The sequence below is a fragment of the Ptiloglossa arizonensis genome, chromosome 9, assembly GCF_051014685.1.
Source record: "Ptiloglossa arizonensis isolate GNS036 chromosome 9, iyPtiAriz1_principal, whole genome shotgun sequence".
Lineage (NCBI taxonomy): Eukaryota > Metazoa > Arthropoda > Insecta > Hymenoptera > Colletidae > Ptiloglossa > Ptiloglossa arizonensis.
In genome coordinates, this window is record NC_135056.1 from 10,579,255 (window position 1) to 10,597,937 (window position 18,683).

General features: G+C 42.7%; 1 protein-coding gene across 1 annotated transcript; it reads right to left on the minus strand.

The window, feature by feature from the left end:
- Nucleotides 1-1,485: 1,485 nt before the first annotated feature.
- On the minus strand, nucleotides 1,486-15,395 carry LOC143151306 (T-box transcription factor TBX2b). The gene is made up of 5 exons (XM_076320327.1): nucleotides 15,296-15,395; nucleotides 12,043-12,193; nucleotides 5,550-5,859; nucleotides 2,407-2,553; nucleotides 1,486-2,001 (listed from the first exon to the last, which is right to left on the minus strand). The coding sequence occupies exons 1-5, from the start codon at nucleotides 15,393-15,395 to the stop codon at nucleotides 1,486-1,488; spliced, it is 1,224 nt and encodes a 407-aa protein (XP_076176442.1).
- Nucleotides 15,396-18,683: the final 3,288 nt, after the last annotated feature.

Sequence of the window (18,683 nt, forward strand, 5' to 3'; positions counted from 1 at the left end):
ACGAGTTAATATTTTCACTCGATTTTATACTGAAAATCCAACGACACTACCTTGTTAGTATTATTATATTTTTCAAGTAGGAATCCGTTTTAAACTTTCGAAGAACGATAAATTCGTTCGAGGGTTTGTATCACGAAATGGTGCAGAAATAATGGGAATTGGAATAATAAATTACGGCGTGAAATGTTCATGTAAAAAGTCATTTATTACAACGATAACGCATAGTAGAAAAATCGCCGATTTCCTTAGACTATGTATCTTAAGTAACGATATTGTTCATAGAAATATTTTAAACCGTTTCTTTAAAAATATTTTAAATCGAAATACAAATTTATCGGTAAAAAATACACATATACGTGATATGCACAAATGCACGCGCGTACTCATTTAGGGGAAAGATAATACAGCGTTTATAATACTGGCAGACTGTATTCTTCTGCATGCTCCTCGCGTTCGGAGCATGCCAAGGAACCATGGATCGCTGATAACAATGATAATTACATTACAGTTATTCGTATGTTCGATCGTTTGTTCCTTTGACGAAGGCACTATTAATTGTACTTATTATTTACATTCACGTGGAGTATATCCACGATATTAGGCACTTATTCCTAGCGCTCGTTTTCGTTCGAAGGACGAGGTTCTAAACGCAGACGTCGAACATTTATCTTAATTATTGCTTCGCAGACGCGTATCTCTTCGATATATCTTACGAGTATGCTCGCTTTTTCGAAGTGAGCGAAGTCTAAACGATTTTTCTTCGATGTAAGAAAAATGTACAAAATGTGGTAAAATTCCGATACATCGTTTGGAACACCGTGAGCGAGGAAACGCTCCAAACGATCGAAAAATTATTGGAAACATCTTTGGTAATCTTCCAGCAGTCGGCGCAAGTATACGTTAGAATTTTGTCGATATTTAAATCGACGCGTTCATCTTGCATTCTATAAAGGTAAAAGTTTATAAACATTCTATTTCGTAAATTCGAACAAGGCACTATAATTTTTCTCGTCAATCTACCGTCTGAAATATCGTACGTACACCTACCAGAAGTGCATTCTTTCAGAAGCAGATTCCACTACACCTCGAAACGTTACTCGTATCGGTGATCACACCTGGCCCTTATCGTTACAACAATTCATACACTTGGACAACTTCATTTCTCAACATGTACATACACAGATCGACCTAACGAAAATCTCTGTCTCGAATGTCTATCTAATTTTACACTTTTGTAACGTCAATCAACGGCAACCGACGATACAACTAAAAGCGAAAATACAAATTAATCTTCCGTCGTCGCTAAGTACAGGAAATCTTTGGTTCGTCGTCCGTAGTTCGAGCAGCGATGGACGATTCTTAGTCCCTACTTACAGACTTGATTTTACGGTTATCTTACAATTGAAAACAGCTCTTTCGCGCGTAACAATCGAAACAAAAAATAAAATAAAATAAAATAAAATAAAATACTGCCTAATAATACCATTAATAATACTTCGAGAACTGTAGCAACGATTGATACTGTAACCTGATCAAATCGGGTTGCATGACAAGGGAAGGGTGAAGGAGACGAAAGTAATTCGTAGGTAGATCGTTGTATCTGGGCGATAAACTCGACGATACGGTGGTAGACGAGAAACGTGGCGTTGAATCGACCCAAGGCCTGTGCAATCGCGGTCGTGTGTCACGGTTGATTTCTCTGCAGGGTGAATTCGTTTGAATCGAAGGTAAGGGCGGACTGATACCTCCGCAGCTACTGACGCTGCTATCGTCGAGACTTCCTGTTTCGCTGGAAGCCGTCTTCGGCCTCTGAGCGACCACGTCCAGGTGACTCGATGCTCGATTCGATTCGGATTCCGAGGACACGTTTCCCTCCTCGTCGTCGATCCTGCCCGAATCTTCCATTTGCTGGAATTTCCTCTTGCACCGAGACTGGCCCGTCTCCCGAAATCCTTTCGCGAACGGATTGTTGTCGATCTTCAACTTCGTGATGTTCTCGTTCTGAAACAAAGCAGCACACCGACGCGCTTAGAAAGATGCTGCAAGATGGAACAATTTTCGGAGCAATTACACGGAACAATTGTCCCGCGTTTTTCTAATTTGAACAAAGTGCCGTTGTTCAGGGTTTCGAGCACTTTCTGACTCAAGATTTATGCAGAATAAGTGACGGATACTATACATCGATCGAATAGTTTGGTGCACAATGTAACAATGTGATCACACGTCGATACTGGATGGATATTTCAGAACGCGAATGTTAGACTAGATTAGAAAGTAACGAGTGTCTGAAAATTATTTTGTCCAATGTGAACGTTTTATTTCAATTCAACGAACGGTTACGCGCGTATCGAAGAAATTAATTAATTTTTTACTTCGTAACAACGAGCGAGTTACTTAGATAATTACCTGATAAGCGGTCACAGCAATGAACTCCGTTTCATTGAATCTGAACGACGAAGCTGGATGATTGTACGGATCGCTCAGTCTAGTCGCATCGTCGCAACGAATAATCCAGATTCGCGGATTATATTTGTGCATAGACGTCAGGACCACCTGCAAAACATATCGTTAGTTTCACGCGTGCCTTTATCCCCGGAAAATATACTCGAATAGTATATTACAAGTGTCGAATGCAGTGCTAGTGTAAGCACGTTTGTTTATACAGCTAATAGACGAAATAGCACCATTTTTCACTAGGTGTCTTTGTTACAAATATGAAAAGGATGTCAATTTACCAACAGAAAGCCATAATATTTTTTCCTCTAATTTTTTCAATACAGCAATGTTGGTTCAATAAAAAATAAACGAAATATATAGCACCACTTGTCGCTAGGTATCTTTATTACAAATATGAAAAGCACAAGGGAGCAATTTACCTCTAGGGAACCATAATATTACATTTTATTTCATTTTTCCAATACAACGATGCTATCGCGATTCAATAAGAAGTAGAAGAGACGAAGAATAACAACAACATTCGTTCGAAATCGTCGACGAAGCGTCACCAATCGACATCGAAGCGATCTGGAAAAGCGAATTAATTTTCCTCGCCGGGTATTGGTGGTTGCACCGCAACGCAAATCATAATGTACATCTGTGTTTTTTACCGGTCACGAAGAAGCGATTCCCTTCACGCCGGCCGACAGACGGTAGGGAGAATTTTATTAAATTCGTAATTAGTTTGAAGAATCGTGTAAAGGGACGCCGCTTCGTCAAGATAAGTTGGCGCCTCGCTAAGGATGCCGACGACGGCGGGGACAGACGCGATTCTCGAAAACCAGACTGGCCCTTCAACCTTCCCGGAATCACACGCTAATGCTCTATTCAAAATCTTGTACGAAGCTGCAATACCGTGGAGTACTGGCCCGATCGCGTCATGGTATAAAACGAAAAGAAGTAACTTCGAAAAGCGATCTTGTAATTATTCGGAGCAGTTTATCGTTAGATACAGTCGATTCCCTTAATGATCTTTGTTGACCAAACTGTAGAAAGAGAACGATAAGAAATCACACAGTATTCAACTCTCTGGATCATTCTTTCGCACAAGGACGTTACTTCACGATCGATGGTGTCCATATCGATTAAACTTTACGATCAAAGCCACGAACTGGGACTTCGTATTGATTTACGATCGTCCCTCTTGGCCATTCAATCCCTAAATCGTGTAATTCGCGAAGGGAAAGAAATATGACGCGCAACTACCGCGATTCGTAAAGTTGACTTCGATTTCTGTCCGGAGAACGCTCGAGTGGCTTCTTCGAGGTGGAATTACTTTATTTAAAATACGCAAAAACTGGAATTATTTACCAGAAAATTTAATTGGGAATATTTTAGCAGCTATCGATGTTCTTTCACTTTCACGTTTCGATATTAGAAACGAGTTGAAAGCGTAACGTGTACACGTTGGTATACTAGAAGGAGGTTAACGAGTCTTTCGAAGAGGCTCGAGAAAAGAGAAGCGGAGCGCAGTGAAAATTTCTTCGTTTTAATAATAATCGCCCGTTACCGTGGAAGCGCGCGTTCTCGGAGTACTCGAGACGACGCAGATCCGCGGAAGTAATTTCCGGAATATTCGTGAAAATTGAAAGAACTGGCAAGGGGCACCGGAGAAGCCCAGCTGCCAGGACTCGTCCTCTCGGGGCATAAACAAACCCACTCGCCGAGCGAAAGGGAGGTATATCGATTACAGGGTGTCTTGGAGCGTGTTAATCTCGGTTCTTCACGGACAACGCCCGAAACCGACGTACCCAGCACCGTTTTGAGTAGCTTAAGTCTCCCGAAAGTACGGACACTGTATACACGTCGGCGTCGACCTTTTCCCTTTTCGAGATTTTAATCCAGACCCAGCTCCCGCGCACGGATACGCCGAATTTGGTCACCTTGACCATTTAACGGGGCCCCATGTTTACGAACGAACCCATTAAAGGAGGAATATTCTCCGACGCGCCGATGACTCGTGTCCAAACGAGAAATTGCGACCTTGCCCAGTGAAACCTTAAAAGCAATCTCGCGGGATGAATGTTACAGCAACCGTTCGACGAATCTCGGCTAACAAAGTCGAATGAAACGATAAAGAGTAAATATCTAACAAGCAGAAATATCCGAACGTATTTGCGTAGATCGCTTCAAGTGTGTAAAAGGAGAAGAAAACGTTATGATTTTCTGACCAATTACCGGTTCTATCGGTTTGTAAAGTTTGTATCTATAATTTACAAACGTCTTGTAGAAACGTCTGTGGGGGGACTGGTATAGTATAATTTAATATTTACACCAATTTATCCAGTATATTTTGTATTAAATCTTCACAACCGTAGTAATCCTTAAAGACAATTTCCTATTGGAAGGACGAATATCGAAACCGTGAAGAGTACCGTAGGTTTTTCTCAAGGTTTTGAATTCGAGGAATTGCCCCCCACGAAGAAAGCCGGAGCTAATTGACGCAGAGTGAGGTATCGTACGGAAAGCTCTAACAAGAGGAGTTTTTTTTTTTTAAGTAGAACTCGATCGGAAGTGAAACGAGCAGCAGAGAGGGTGGATCCGTGTGTGGCGACCTCCCGCATGCGACCCGAGCGAGCAGGAACCGGTAGAAGTCGAAACCAGAGACACGCAAGGAAAGAGAAAGAGAAGGCATTTAAGGACAAGCTGGCCTGTCCAAACACGGGACATCTAGATAAATGGAACGCGGCTACCGCTCCAACTAAATCGCTGGCTTCCTTTCTCGTAGATCCGTTCACGCTCTCAAGCCTTTTCCGGAGACTCGTTTTTGATTTCGAACAGAGGCCATCGAGAAAAACATTTTCCCCTCGAGACGAGCGAATCCATTTTCTCGCGGTAGACACCGAGTTCCTTGTTTGCGTCGTAATCGCGAACGTACAAATAACGCGTTCCATCTGTTTCCAACCGAACTTCTCTGCCAATCGAATTTCTATGAACCAATTTCTCAATCGATGAGAGGTGGTGATCATTTTTTTTTTTTTATGAATCTTCAACGATATCGTCACCATTGCTTCTCAATGTATTTACACGCATAAGAAATAAAGGGTACTCACGTTGTTTCTAGGATCGACGGCGTTGTTGGTCAGCTTGAGCTTGTTGAAATTGAGAGAATGTTGCATCCAGTGCGAACCAGGTGCAGGACTCTCCGGATGCAGGTAAATTCTCCGATCGATTCGAGGCTGAGGCTCTGCCGAACCGGCAGACGTCCATCCTCTTGCGTTTCCAGAGCCATCGACGCCACCACCACCGCCCCCTACATACTTGTGTCGACGATCGGACGCCGGTTCCACTTCGAGGAGGACGCAATAACTAGCACGTCGCTCCAATCCGCTGATAGTTAGCTGGATGGACGGGAACATTCGTCTGAAACGAAATTGTACATTTTTCGATCCATCTTGGTTTCGATTCCTACCATCTTTCGCTCCAATCCGCTGATAGTCAGCTAGATGGACAGAAACATTCGTCTGAAACGAAATTGTACATTTTTCGATCCATCTTGGTTTCGATTCGTATCTTTCGCTCGTGTTCGCATATTTATCGTGCCTATATGCGTGGATATTGATGCAAACACACCAATCCTATATCTACGCTTTTTGTTCAGATTTAGAACTCTCGGTTATACCATATTCGAGGACTGCAGCCGAAAGATGCTGTTCCATTTTTACCAATTTCGAATAAATTAAAACAAAAACTGTTTATACAGTTATTGCGTCGATTTAATATTAAAAAGAAAATATTAACTGAAAGATACATATTTTTGTACAGTAAATAGTAGTTATCGAGTTGATGAGTCTTTATTTAAATCTTTGACGAATTTTTCAAGTCCGAAGCTAGCTCCTATCTGCACCAAAGTATAAATAAATGGTTGTTTTTCGTTAACAATGCACGATAAAAGACTTTTACGCGTATTACGCGTAATAACTAAAAACCTATAAAAAAATGGAGTTGCACAAGATTCTTATTTGTTCTACATTCTACAGACTCTTGTGTCAAAACTATTCCTACTCACATGAGCATCGGTCGAGTGTGAACGCGTTAATTCCTATTAACCCCTTTGAGAACAGAGTTCTTTATACGTTACACTAACTCTCGAACCTGTGATAATTTTCAAGCGAGCGACATATCTTTATTTAATTCTTGCCTTTCTAAACGAAACGTTATCGTCCAAAGGTGTCGTACGCGAATCCATTTCTACAATATCCTTTCTCGAAATATTTTTTCTGGATGATCGAACTCATCCGAATGTGCAACGGTGCATATTGCATGCGTAGGGGAAAATTCTCCAGTGCCGACCAAAATTAATTCTCTTCACCACCAGACAGTTAAAAACAAATCAAAAAAACTAGAAAGGTAGTTTACTCTACAAATCACTTTTTTAAATGTATTTTACCGACTCCGACCCAAATTGGAACAAGAAAAACCTTAAAATGGTCGACATTGGGGAACCTTCCCCTATGTGTCTACTGAAAAAAATTGTAGAGAATTTAAACTCTCCTCGAAGTTTTCGTGTACGGAAAAATAAATTATTCGGAAGTCTACCAATACCAAGGATGTCTACCTCTACACCGAGAGCTTCGTTGTTGCTTAACATTTTTCTACGTCGCCAATATTTTTAGAGGTATTCGTTTCTCCCGTTTTATGCGTTGCTTCGCTTTGCACGCTACCCAAACGAGGTGCAAACAAACAACGTCGCGACTCGTTACGAGGTACGCACGTCGAAATTGTTTCGCGCCATGGAGCGTAACGTTCGTACCTTTTTTTCGAACTTTTCGACCTTTCGTCGTAGCCAGGCCTGAAGCGCACACTCTGCACAGGTAGCACGAGCAAACTGAACTCTGAACGAAGGGATAGAAAATTCCCAGTCATTAACGTCCCAGCAACGAGTGGGCGTCACCGAAGGAACGTCTCGAACTCGAGTTACTTCCGGCGACTCTTTGAGAGCATCACGGGCCTCGCTATCTTTCGATCCCGACAGCAAGTTTCCCCCCTCGTGTAAACATTTCAAACTCGCGGATAATCCCGTAAGTAAACCCCCAAAAGTCAATCTGCGGTGGTTCGGGCCGTTTGCATACCTAATTGCGGATTTTCCACCATCGCTTTGTTCTACGCGTCTTTCGCTCGCACTCGCGGGACTTCGGTTCGACGAAACGATGCGAAAGAAATAAATTGAAACGAAGTTTCGATCCAAACGATCGTTTCTTGCATCGTGATTGAAACGAAATTATTTGTTAAGGTTCCGTCAATTGAAATTCTTTGAATGGAAAATATTTTTCAAGGACACGGACAAATCGACATTTTGAAAGGAATCTTCGATACTTCGATAAAAGTCACAATTTTATTGGCTTGTTCGGAAAGTCATTTCGTTTTCCAAAATGGAGAGTATATATGAAATTTAATAAAATGTTTGTACACTCTAAAAAAATCGTGTTTCATTTTCACAAAAAAAAAAAGAAATGACTTTTCGAACAACTTGATACTATCTTACCATTATCGACCATCGAATCGTGTTTTTCGTCTCTTTCCAATTGTAAATTCGTCTTGCACCATTTTGCACCTTGCTCGAAGTGAAAGCAATTAGCGTTAAACCTGCAAAGGGTTCGGTCGAACCTTCGATCGATGACCCTTGACTGTTGGGTATTTAAGAGTTAAATCCGCAAGAGATAGACATCTAGAGCAATGGACGCAATTAGCGGGGGAAAATCCAACCTGTGTCTGCCAACTATTTCCGAGAGTGCTTGCATAAAGTGACGCATACGCGATCATTCTTCCCTAATCGCTGTCTGCAATCTCCTCTGAAACTCCGTTTCCATTACTTCGTAAGTCGAATGCAATTAACAACGGGAAATCCAAACGACCTCTCGATACCCGTGTCACGGTGTCTTGAAGAATCACTCGTCGGTATTTCCAAATTCCTAAATTCTTAATCTTTCGATCGTCTGGATCCCGAGCGGTTTGTGAACCGCAACAATTCGTAGAACTTTGAATACGAACGACCATTTTTCAAACGGTAATCGTTTCTTTCCCACCTATGACCAACGATCGCTACAATAATATTAATATTGTACATTTCGAAACGAAAACGCATCGTTGTACTCTCGTTCGCCATTTCACCCGCACCATCCTGCGTTCGAATTAAAGTTCCAGCGATCGCGAAGCGTCTAAGTTCGCAACGATTAACCCGTGATTTATTCGACGTTGGGAAAAAGAAATTCTCAGGAGATTCGTCCGAGACCGATAAGGAGGATCAACGCCATGCCCCCGTTTTCGAATCCACTAAAAGTGGCGCCCTCGTAAGTGGAGGATTACGCCGTCGCGACGGCTGCTGGAAGGCCCGTGCGCCGATGATTCAAGCGTGTCTGGTCCTTTTAAAAAGCCTCTCGAGATTATCGAACAACCAGATAATGTCGTAATAGCGCGATACAACGCGTGCATCGGTAGCACGCGCCCCGCTTCTCTTTCATCTCGTCGATTAGATGAATCGAAAGTCACGTGGCGGGCCGGCACATTGAAAAAGGGCCTCAGATCCCCGTAACTGCGCACGATCGAATTATAAATACATTTTTCGTGCGCGCAGCCGACTTGCTCCCGAGTCCCGTACACTTTACTTTATTTCGCACGGCCGCGCGAAAGAAGCTCGCAAGATAACAAAACGTCGGAGTATTTCTATCAACGGAGACCAACGGAAACATCGAACGACATTTCGACGAATTTTCACTTGTATACGTTTTTTCAAGTGTAACGTACGAAACCTAACGGATAAATCGGATAAACGTTACAATAACATCAAAGAGAAAACCATTCCTAAGAAATTACAAGCGTGGAAATTCAAAATTTACCTATCGATCGAAAGAATCGCAGCTTGTACCAATTGGAGGGAAAATTGAATCACTCGACGTCGAATACAATACGTTTCGACTTGAGAAACTTTCCCCTGACCGACATTGATAATTTAAAAACGTACAGGGTTGGAGACCCTGCGAGTCCTTCGAAACTAAGAAGATACTTTACGATTCGAAAAGATCTTTCGGCTTTTGGACTCGCACTGTAAAAAGATCGTCGTAAAGTTTTCGCGATCCTCTTTGGTAGTTTTTTCTCTAACCCCGAATGACAACCGTAAACTCGTAAACCCGTAAAAACGATCCAAGGAGGACGCCGGGTGACGGCCGAATCACGGCGAAACGTGAAATTAATTATCTCTGGTTAGGAGTCCAGTCCGCTGCGAGGGTAAAGGAGACCGATACGAGGAAAAGAGAAAACGGACGCGGTTCGAGGTGGTCCCTGTTGCGCTTCTGGAGCGCACGTTTTCTCCGTCTATTCATCGCCGGTGACGCAAGGACGCCAAGGCCGCGAACGTGGGGGGTAAACGGGGAACGAAGGTGATAGACGGAACAAAGTGCGGCGAAACCAGTCGGGGGATCTTTCCCGGGAGGAGCCGAGGAACACGAAAGAGCCGATCGTGTCACGGAATACTGATTGGTGTACGTAGGGCCCGAAACGGGGTGCACGTGGTTGACACGTGGTGCTCTCGGAAGGAAAGAGAGAATCATCCTCGGCCAGGAAAGCACGGATACGCGGACGGACAAACTTGTAAAGCCTGGACCGCCCACGAAACGCTAATATCCGACCGCTGTCTCACGAAAACCATTTATTTCGCGAATCGTAATTGTTCCAAACCGTGACCTACACTGCCAGGAATACTTTCTCGTGTAAATATTGACAAAGTTCATCGTCAAAGTTTTGCACTCTTTTTCACGACTCTGTACAACGGTCAATGAAAAGAAACTAGCAGACAGCGATACGTACGCTGACAGATTTCCTAATTACGGCGCGCAAAAGAATTTCTAATTTACATTTAAATTAGAAAGATTTTTAATATTCTCGAGCTCACGGCACGTTTCGATGGACACGAACTTTTTATCAAAAATAAAAAATTGCAACACGTAATTGTCAATTTAACGGTAGTGTTCGAAAAACACTGGCCCGGTGGAGAACGTTCGAAAAACAGAACTTCGGAACTGGTTTCCTTAAACGCGAAATGTCGAGAAAGAAGTGTTTCGTATCGCGTGAACGTTTAACTCTCGGGGTTTGTCGGGATATTCGAGCGACCGTTAACGTCGCAGAGATCCGGATGGCGTGATAACCGACGTGTTAATACCGTTTCCACGTCGATAACTTGAAAATGATCCAAACCGTCGGTCATCGAAAGCGCTCCGTGACCCAAAAGGTTAAGTTACCCCGGATCGACGGATCTTATCGAACACTTTAAGGGCCTCGTTCTCGTCACGTTGGGCATCTATCCCCCACCCTCCCTCCTATTTTTTATTTCCTCGTTCGAAACCATCTGGCCGACATCAGCGACTTATCTAGCACGAGTCAGCGCGAAATTCTCGGTAATCTTATCGCAGATAGGTACACCTCTCTATCTGGAAAGAAGTGACCGGTAGCTCGAACGTTTCCGGTGAAGAACGAACGGAAGTCGTGATTCGTCCTGCATCCGTCCGGTCATACGACTTTTGCCGCAAATCTACCCTCGTAAAATGATTCGAAGATCGGTGACGTCGATAAACGCGGACACGTCGTCACGACCTTACTTTTACGACCTTTCTTGACCACCTTCCGTGAAACTAATCGCCATGTCGTCGCTCGAAGGCGTCCCTCGTTAAAGGCGTCCACTCGGCCTGCCGAACCGACGCGTAGGTACGTACCTATGAAAATTTTGCGTTCGAGGAGTCTGCCCGATTATCGATTTGAAAGTGATTAGGCGATCGATACGGCTTTAATACGATATTTACTCACGTAGAACTGTACAGAGACAACATCCACGTATACGAATGGTAAAACGCATTGCACCTGTCAGTTGTCACCCAATTTCGTTGAAAATTCTAACGAATATTTCCGATATAAATTGCTCCGATCGTAAATAACCCAGTGAAGTAAATTATATAAGGTCTGTACGATCGACGAGTGAAAGTGTTAAGTGAAAAAGTAATAGTATTGACGGAAGCGTAGAATTTTTACGATACGCGCAACCGGTCGATAGAAAATATTGTAAATCAGCGGTAGATAGCTGTTAGTAGGTATTTGGTATTGGAACCTTAGAAACAATTCGAAGGCAGGTCGCATTTTTTCAGGTGGAGACGCTAAGGGTTTCGACAGCGACAGAGGGTGTGGTCGTATGGCGCCTGTCGGGCTACTCCACCCCCAATGGAATTCAAGGCACAAAAAATTTCAACGACAACTCGTGAACAAAATAATTCCCTCGTAACTCGTGGTCGATGCTTAAAAATTCAATGCGTTTTTCACAGCGAAGAAAATGTTCTCGATAAAAAGTAACGGATTTTATTCTGTCTAAAGGTAAACTTTTCAATGGCTTTCGGGACTTACAAAAGACGAGGACAATTGTCCCTTTTGATTTTTCAGAGGTTACAAACTCGATTTAAAGTTCGCGTTTATAAATTTTATTTTCAAGAAATCCTTGGACGTTGTTCTTTCGCGAGATCCTCGACGACAAATAAATTTAATATGAATCGTAATTTGTGCACTCACCGACCCAACTTCGTAATTATCATTTCCGTCGTTTCAGCATGGAATTGTTGCCAGAGCTCTCGATTCTCTAGTTCAACCTTCACCTCGGGAGGCAGAGGAGGTCCTCCTCCGGGGGTAGGTATTCTCCACGTATTCGGATTTGGTATATCTTCTGGAAATTATCGAAACAAGTTCATCCATTATTTGTAAGGGACCAACTAGCGGGCGTTGCTTTTCGATTATGTTTATTCGCGACGAAATCAATGTGATCCACGATATTTAAATACCAGAGGATCGTACATAATCTTTCGACAAAGACGTTTCGCTATTGAACTGAAGCAATTAATCCTAAAGGCTTAATGTCAATGAAAATAAATCTAGATTGAAAAAATAAGTACTCTCAACCCTTCTGCAACACAGTTAACGATATTCCACGTTGTATCAAAACTTAGACGGTGCAATGGAAACATTCAATATGTACGAGGGTTGTCCAAGTTTATTAAACCGTGCTATACAAAATGCTGTATAAAAATATCATGTTTCAGAAGTCGAAATTTTTTCATCGTGTTCTCAGAGTACCGTGTTATGAGAGATACTATGATAAACCTAGGGTAACATACTCTCCGATCGTCCACAAATAAAATTCTAGCCTCATAGAAACCGATATTGACCTAGTACTCTGCGTGTTAACTAACACTCTGCTTAATTTCTCGGTAACGTTACCTACACGCAACCTTTCGCTACAAAGCTCGAGCAATTAATCGCGATGTTAAAGCAAAATGCTACGATAAATGTCATACATAAATGTCTTCGAACATCTAAAACCAAAATAAAAGAATTCCACAGCCATTGGTACTGGGCCTCGCGTTAACCAAAAGATTCAATTTCCTCGATGACCAGAACCTTTACAAAACTATGAAACGATTTTTGAAAAAGCACGATTAAACTATCGAACCACGGAAAAAAGAAGATCGTATTTTCGCGATGAGTAAACACGAGAGAGAGAACCGTGGATGAAAAACCAGGTCCGTGTCGTCACCGATCGTTATCCTCGGTAACCGGAATCTTTACAAAATTATGAAACAAGCACGATTTTTGGGAAAACACGATCGAACTTATCGGACCACGGAGAAAAGAAGATCGTATTTTCGCGATGAGTAAACACGAGAGAGAGAACCGTGGATGAAAAACCGGGTCCGTGTCGTCACCGATCGTTATCCTCTCTATACTGTATCTACCTAAAATGCTGGCCGAACAAGCCGATGGAGGACAAGAAATTGCGCGGATGAGGTAACTCGAATGCCGGGAGGAACACCTTTTGCAAGTGAATCCATAGAGCGGTGTCGCTTGCCCGCATGAACGATTCGCTCTGCACTTGTCTCGCGGTTCTGCGGTCGGGGCATTATGTCCCGACTGGGATAATTGCGGGCATCGGTTCGTGTTCTTTCTCTTCCTGCCGAGAGAACCCCGGTACCGAGCCGTTGTATAGGGCAGATAACGATTGTCCGCTCGACCGAAAGTCGGCATCTTTCATCTTCAACCGAGACAAGCTCGCGCGGATCTACGTCGCCTCCGCGGGAACTTGTCGCGCATCGTACGCACCCTCTTCCGCCCGAGCACCCCGTTCTCCCTCGTGGGAAACCAGGAAAATGGGACAGTTAGGAAAATGGCGCGCCAATATGAGAACTCACGTTTACGCGATGTTAACCCTTAACCCTCTGACAGATAACGTCAGAAAACATGTGACGGTGTACGTACGAGTCAAACTAAACGATTGATCTTTACTCTATTTTGCCAGAATAACTTGCTATATAATTATTGTTGCTGTTACTATAAAAGTATGACGAGTGATGTATCAAAATATCTTTCGGTGGATCTTTTACGGGAAGAAAATTGCGTAAAACAGTACCTGTAAAATGTTTGTAAATTGTTCCATTGAGCCTACTGATGAAAAAATCGCTTTGTGATTTTATACGAAAGTTTAGTATAATTATAGTATATATATTTTTTTTATATGTACGGTGTTATTCACTTTAACGGTAGTATCGATTACATTCATTTATTTTTTGTAAAATGTGGAAGCAAGTAACAATACGTTTGCCCAATGCTAAGGGTGACATTGACGCTGGTACGTTCCTCGAATATTTTTAGACCCCTTGCGACCTCGTAACATATTCTTTCTCTATAATTAAAGTTGTCGCAATAAGTGAGATTGAATACTCCTATATCTTCTCTGTTTTTGACGTTTGCACAAAGATTTTACGCGTATAGTCGAACGAAGGAATGCTTTGAAGTTAAACTTGGGAGGACGAACGTAAATGGGGCAAGCGATCGAGTAATTAGATTCACTGTTTTTAGCCTCGATCTTGGATCTTTGTGATTATTTGTGCATAGAGTAACAAGTCGAAGAGCATAACCGTAAATTTGTTCACGAATCGACTACACTTACTTTGCTAAATTTAATTTCGAGCATTTTTTGAAAATTTTAATCGATCAGTAGATCAATGTAAAAAATACTTTTTAATCGACGTTAACAACGTTCGTCTTGAGGGACTTTTCATTGAAATGGTAGAATTAGAATATTGGCTATTTTTCGGAGCGTAGTTAGTATTGGAAAGATTCTACGTATCGGAAGAGGCCATAAGACGCATAATTTTAACGAGTTATGTTTACTCGCGAGTGAAGCTTAGTATTTTTCCAATGAACGATAATTCCTCAAACTTTGACATATTCGCGTGATTTCGCTACTTTCTCCAGAGACACGGATTTTGCGAAACAAAATTTATACAAGACAAGACGAACGCGTTAAAAAATAAACGATCGTATTATTTACAACTCTATTAACGATTCTACGTTCAGCAGTTGCTGTTTCCCACAGAATTGAATACTTAGACGTAATAATTGGTTGTACACGAAAGAAACGTACACATTCTTTGCAAATTTGTACCACGAAAGTAAATTTATATTTCTTAAATTCTCGAATGACAGGGTTCACCGATTTTTTACAAGTTTTAGATTATAAATATTGCGCAATTAAAACCATTCCATCGTGTAGTTAAAAAAAAAAAAAAAACAAAATTAGACGAATAAATTGTACTATTCGAGCAATTACTTAAAACAAGACTAAATACCGAAAAGCAAAACCCGCCTGTCAAGAATATTTAAAATCGAATCTCCCACGTGGGGAGAAAAATATTCAAAAATATGCCCGTCGACCGTCCTCCAGAAAATTAACAGAACCGAAGCAAAATATAAACAAACATGGATCACCAACCTGGTCTGTGTCTACGAAGAGCGATCTGCTGTTGACGGAAGAGCATCTGTTGATGCAGTTGCAGCTGAAATTCCATGGGCAGCGCCATGATCGAATTCATGTTCCGATCGATGCACCGCGTTGATAACGATCCTGTCACTTTGCCGCGCGATCTCGATGCCTCGCGTTCGTGCGCGCGAAAATTAAGCGAAACAACACCGTGTCGCCCGACGTCGTCCGCGTTAAAGTCCAGTGACGACTGAGGATGCGTTTCGGAGTTGCAGAAACGGCTCCGTTGCAGCGATCCATCGCTGCACTCGGAGGCCACCACCGCTATTGGATGTCGGCTTCCCCCCGACGGGATACCGCCGCGCCCACGTTGATCCCATTGGTCGACGCGATTCCAACTGAGTTGCCGCGAAATGCACCTCGGGGTAGATGCGATAGCGATCGGAGTAGAGAGGGGTAGGGGGATGAGAAAAGCGAGGAAAGATTACAAAATCTTAATGGGGGTAATACGTGTCACTAGGGAATATAAGAGGCGCGACTAAAAAATTATCCATCGAGAAACGATTTCGTAAAATGCTATTTATCACCGAAAGAGACGGAGGGGAAACAATTTGTACAAAAAAGAGTTAAGATTTATAAGATTAGAATAAAACGGATCTGTGCGTTTAAAAGCACTTTTCTCGATCGAAGGAATCTTCGCGCATCGGTAGCTTACCTCGTACAAGTGTCCCTCTTCCTAAATATTTAAATAAAAAAAAATTGAAACACGTAAGTTACTTGAATTTTCGTAATATTTCGTTTTATGTCCCATTATTTTATATACAGGGAGATAAATATTGTGTATTTGTAAGTGCTGCTTTTGCGAACGTTCAATTTCGCCCATAAGCTTCGAGCTTTAAGTGTTTTACATTCGACGAGAATGTAAGTTCGATTAATCAAAATCGATAAACGCGATTTAATTTTGAATTATTGTAACATAAACGTAACCAAAGTTTACCGTCCACGAATCTCGGGTATAGAAATTCTTTTCTTTCAGGGAGATGTGCTCCAAAAAAGGAATTTGAAAACCGCTGTAGCAGAGATCCACGAATTTATCGCAATTTGAATATTTTCAATATGTCCTCTCAGACGTGTTCAATCAAAGTTTACGCGGCATTAAAAACTACGTTAAAAACTTCTAGGATCGACTAATGTCAAAGCCTTCGATTTCAGACGATATCGATCATAGTAATTTTGTCACTAAAATCTAAACACAGCAAATACATTTTCCACTCTCGATTAACCGGGTTTTGCGAAAACTACGGTCAAATTAAATTCGTGTGAATTTATCGTTCGTAGACGTTTTATTTCGAAGGAAACATCGTGCAACTCACGGATCCCGGCCGCGTGCGAAAACTCTAATCGACACGAGGAACCGGAACCCGTGTTCGCGAAGACATTAACGAGTCCCTTGGTCGAGAAAACTCGTTCTGCGAAGAGAACCGTTTCACGTGTATATTCTGCATCGGAGGCGTTTGGAAACGTCTCGCGAGTGACGATCCCGACGCGTACGGCGCGCCGCAGATCGGAAGAGCGATTTAACGCGCGAACGAGGATAAAGCTGTTCGAGTCGTTTGGGTGCGAGTTGTTCGGTGAAACGAGTTCGTTGTCGTATCGCGAATCTGACTTGGTCGGTGATCCCTGGACGCCTCGTTGCTCCCCGTAAAACGAACCCGAAAGCTTCGTCCCCCTTTCCTCCGCGGAACGTCCTCGTCGAACGTGCCCGCGTAAAACGTAATCGCGTGACGGAATACTGCGCTAATCGCGGACCGTCTCGGATTTATACGTCGGCGCATTTGACGCGCGTTTCCACGGCACACGATCTCGCATTAAGAAACGAAGCGCGTAGCGTTAGGTAAGTACGAGAGCGGAGAATCGTCACCATAAATTACGGAATCCGGCGGGCAGACGACCGTTAATAGTTTGTTCTCGAGTCGAGACGAGACGAGGCGAGAAGATAAAATCAGGAATCCGTCCGCGGTGCGTCGGCGGTCAAAGAGGAACGACGGACCGGAGCGGAATGGAGCTGAGAGGAGCGCCGCGAGATACAAATCTACGCTTTTCTCGCTCCCTTATTCCCTTTTCTCGTACACCAGCGCTCCTGTCGTCTCTTCTTCTTCTTCTTCTTCTTCTTCTTCTTCTTCTTATTCTTATTCTTATTCTTTTTCTTGCTCCTCCTTCAGTTTCTCTTATACTTCATCTTTTTTCCCGCCGTAGAAAGCGTCCCCTCGCCGCCTACGACGCCGGTCATCGCACCATTGTAGTGGGTTCCGGATTGCGGATTAACTGTAAGCGATACCCACAACAAAAGCGCGCGCGCTTTACCTGACAGCTCCGGCTACCTGTATTCTACTACTTTATGGCGGCCATTGTGCTGCCCTACGATCGTGTCATCGCAACCGCTCCCCGGCGTCATCGGTTGAACTTTTTAAACGGCGGTAGTCGCTCCGCGGAGAGCGTCTTATCGATCAGATCGCGGTTTCGTCGCAGCGTGCAACCGATATAGATACCCGTGGATGCAAAAAATTCGCAACCGAAATTGAACTGCAGGTTCTTCGGAAAATTTCTCTCGCTATTTCGACATCGCGTACAATCGATAAAAAGTATCGAAAGTAGTACTTTTACACGATAGAAGAGGTAGATAACAACGTATATACGTTGATCCGACTGTGAAAATCTGAATCTCGCGTAAGTTATATTGCGAATTATTCGTTTCGATGTTTTACCTCTAATTGAGAAATATCGTCAAGTGCGACACTTTCGTAGAGGAACGAACGAAATGAAATTTCGGGCGCGCCTCGTTAAACAATTTCCCCAAGAGCGGCCGAAACATTGACCTTACAGTACATAAACCAGGGTAAAGATTCCTAATAAAGAAAGCCAGGGAACACTTTCGTAAAGGGATACAGCTGTTTTTCGAAAAGGGACAGAATCTCAATCTGGTGGAATCTACAGTTTACCTACCGGCGAAGTGTTCTCTCGCAAACCAAGCAACACAAGCGCAAGTTTTTTCGTTTCCTTTCCGCTCGAAAGATAAACGCAAAATTTACTTAACTTCTTTCTTCGGGAACCGCTGCATTTTTGTGAAGTAGATAATCGTGGAAAATTGAAATACGTGTGTTTCGTAAAGTACGAAATTTTGTATAGATCGAACGACGATTGTTGCAATTTTCGAAATATAGGAAGAATTAATCGCAGAAATTCCCTTTAGGACAATAACGAGACAAGCATCGATGAAAATCGTAATCGATGAAGATTATTTCATTTAGATCGATGCATCTTTCCTAACGAATTTCGCTTTTCCCGTATTTCATTCTTATGTAAATTTACCATTACCGATAAAAAGTTACTTGCACGTTAG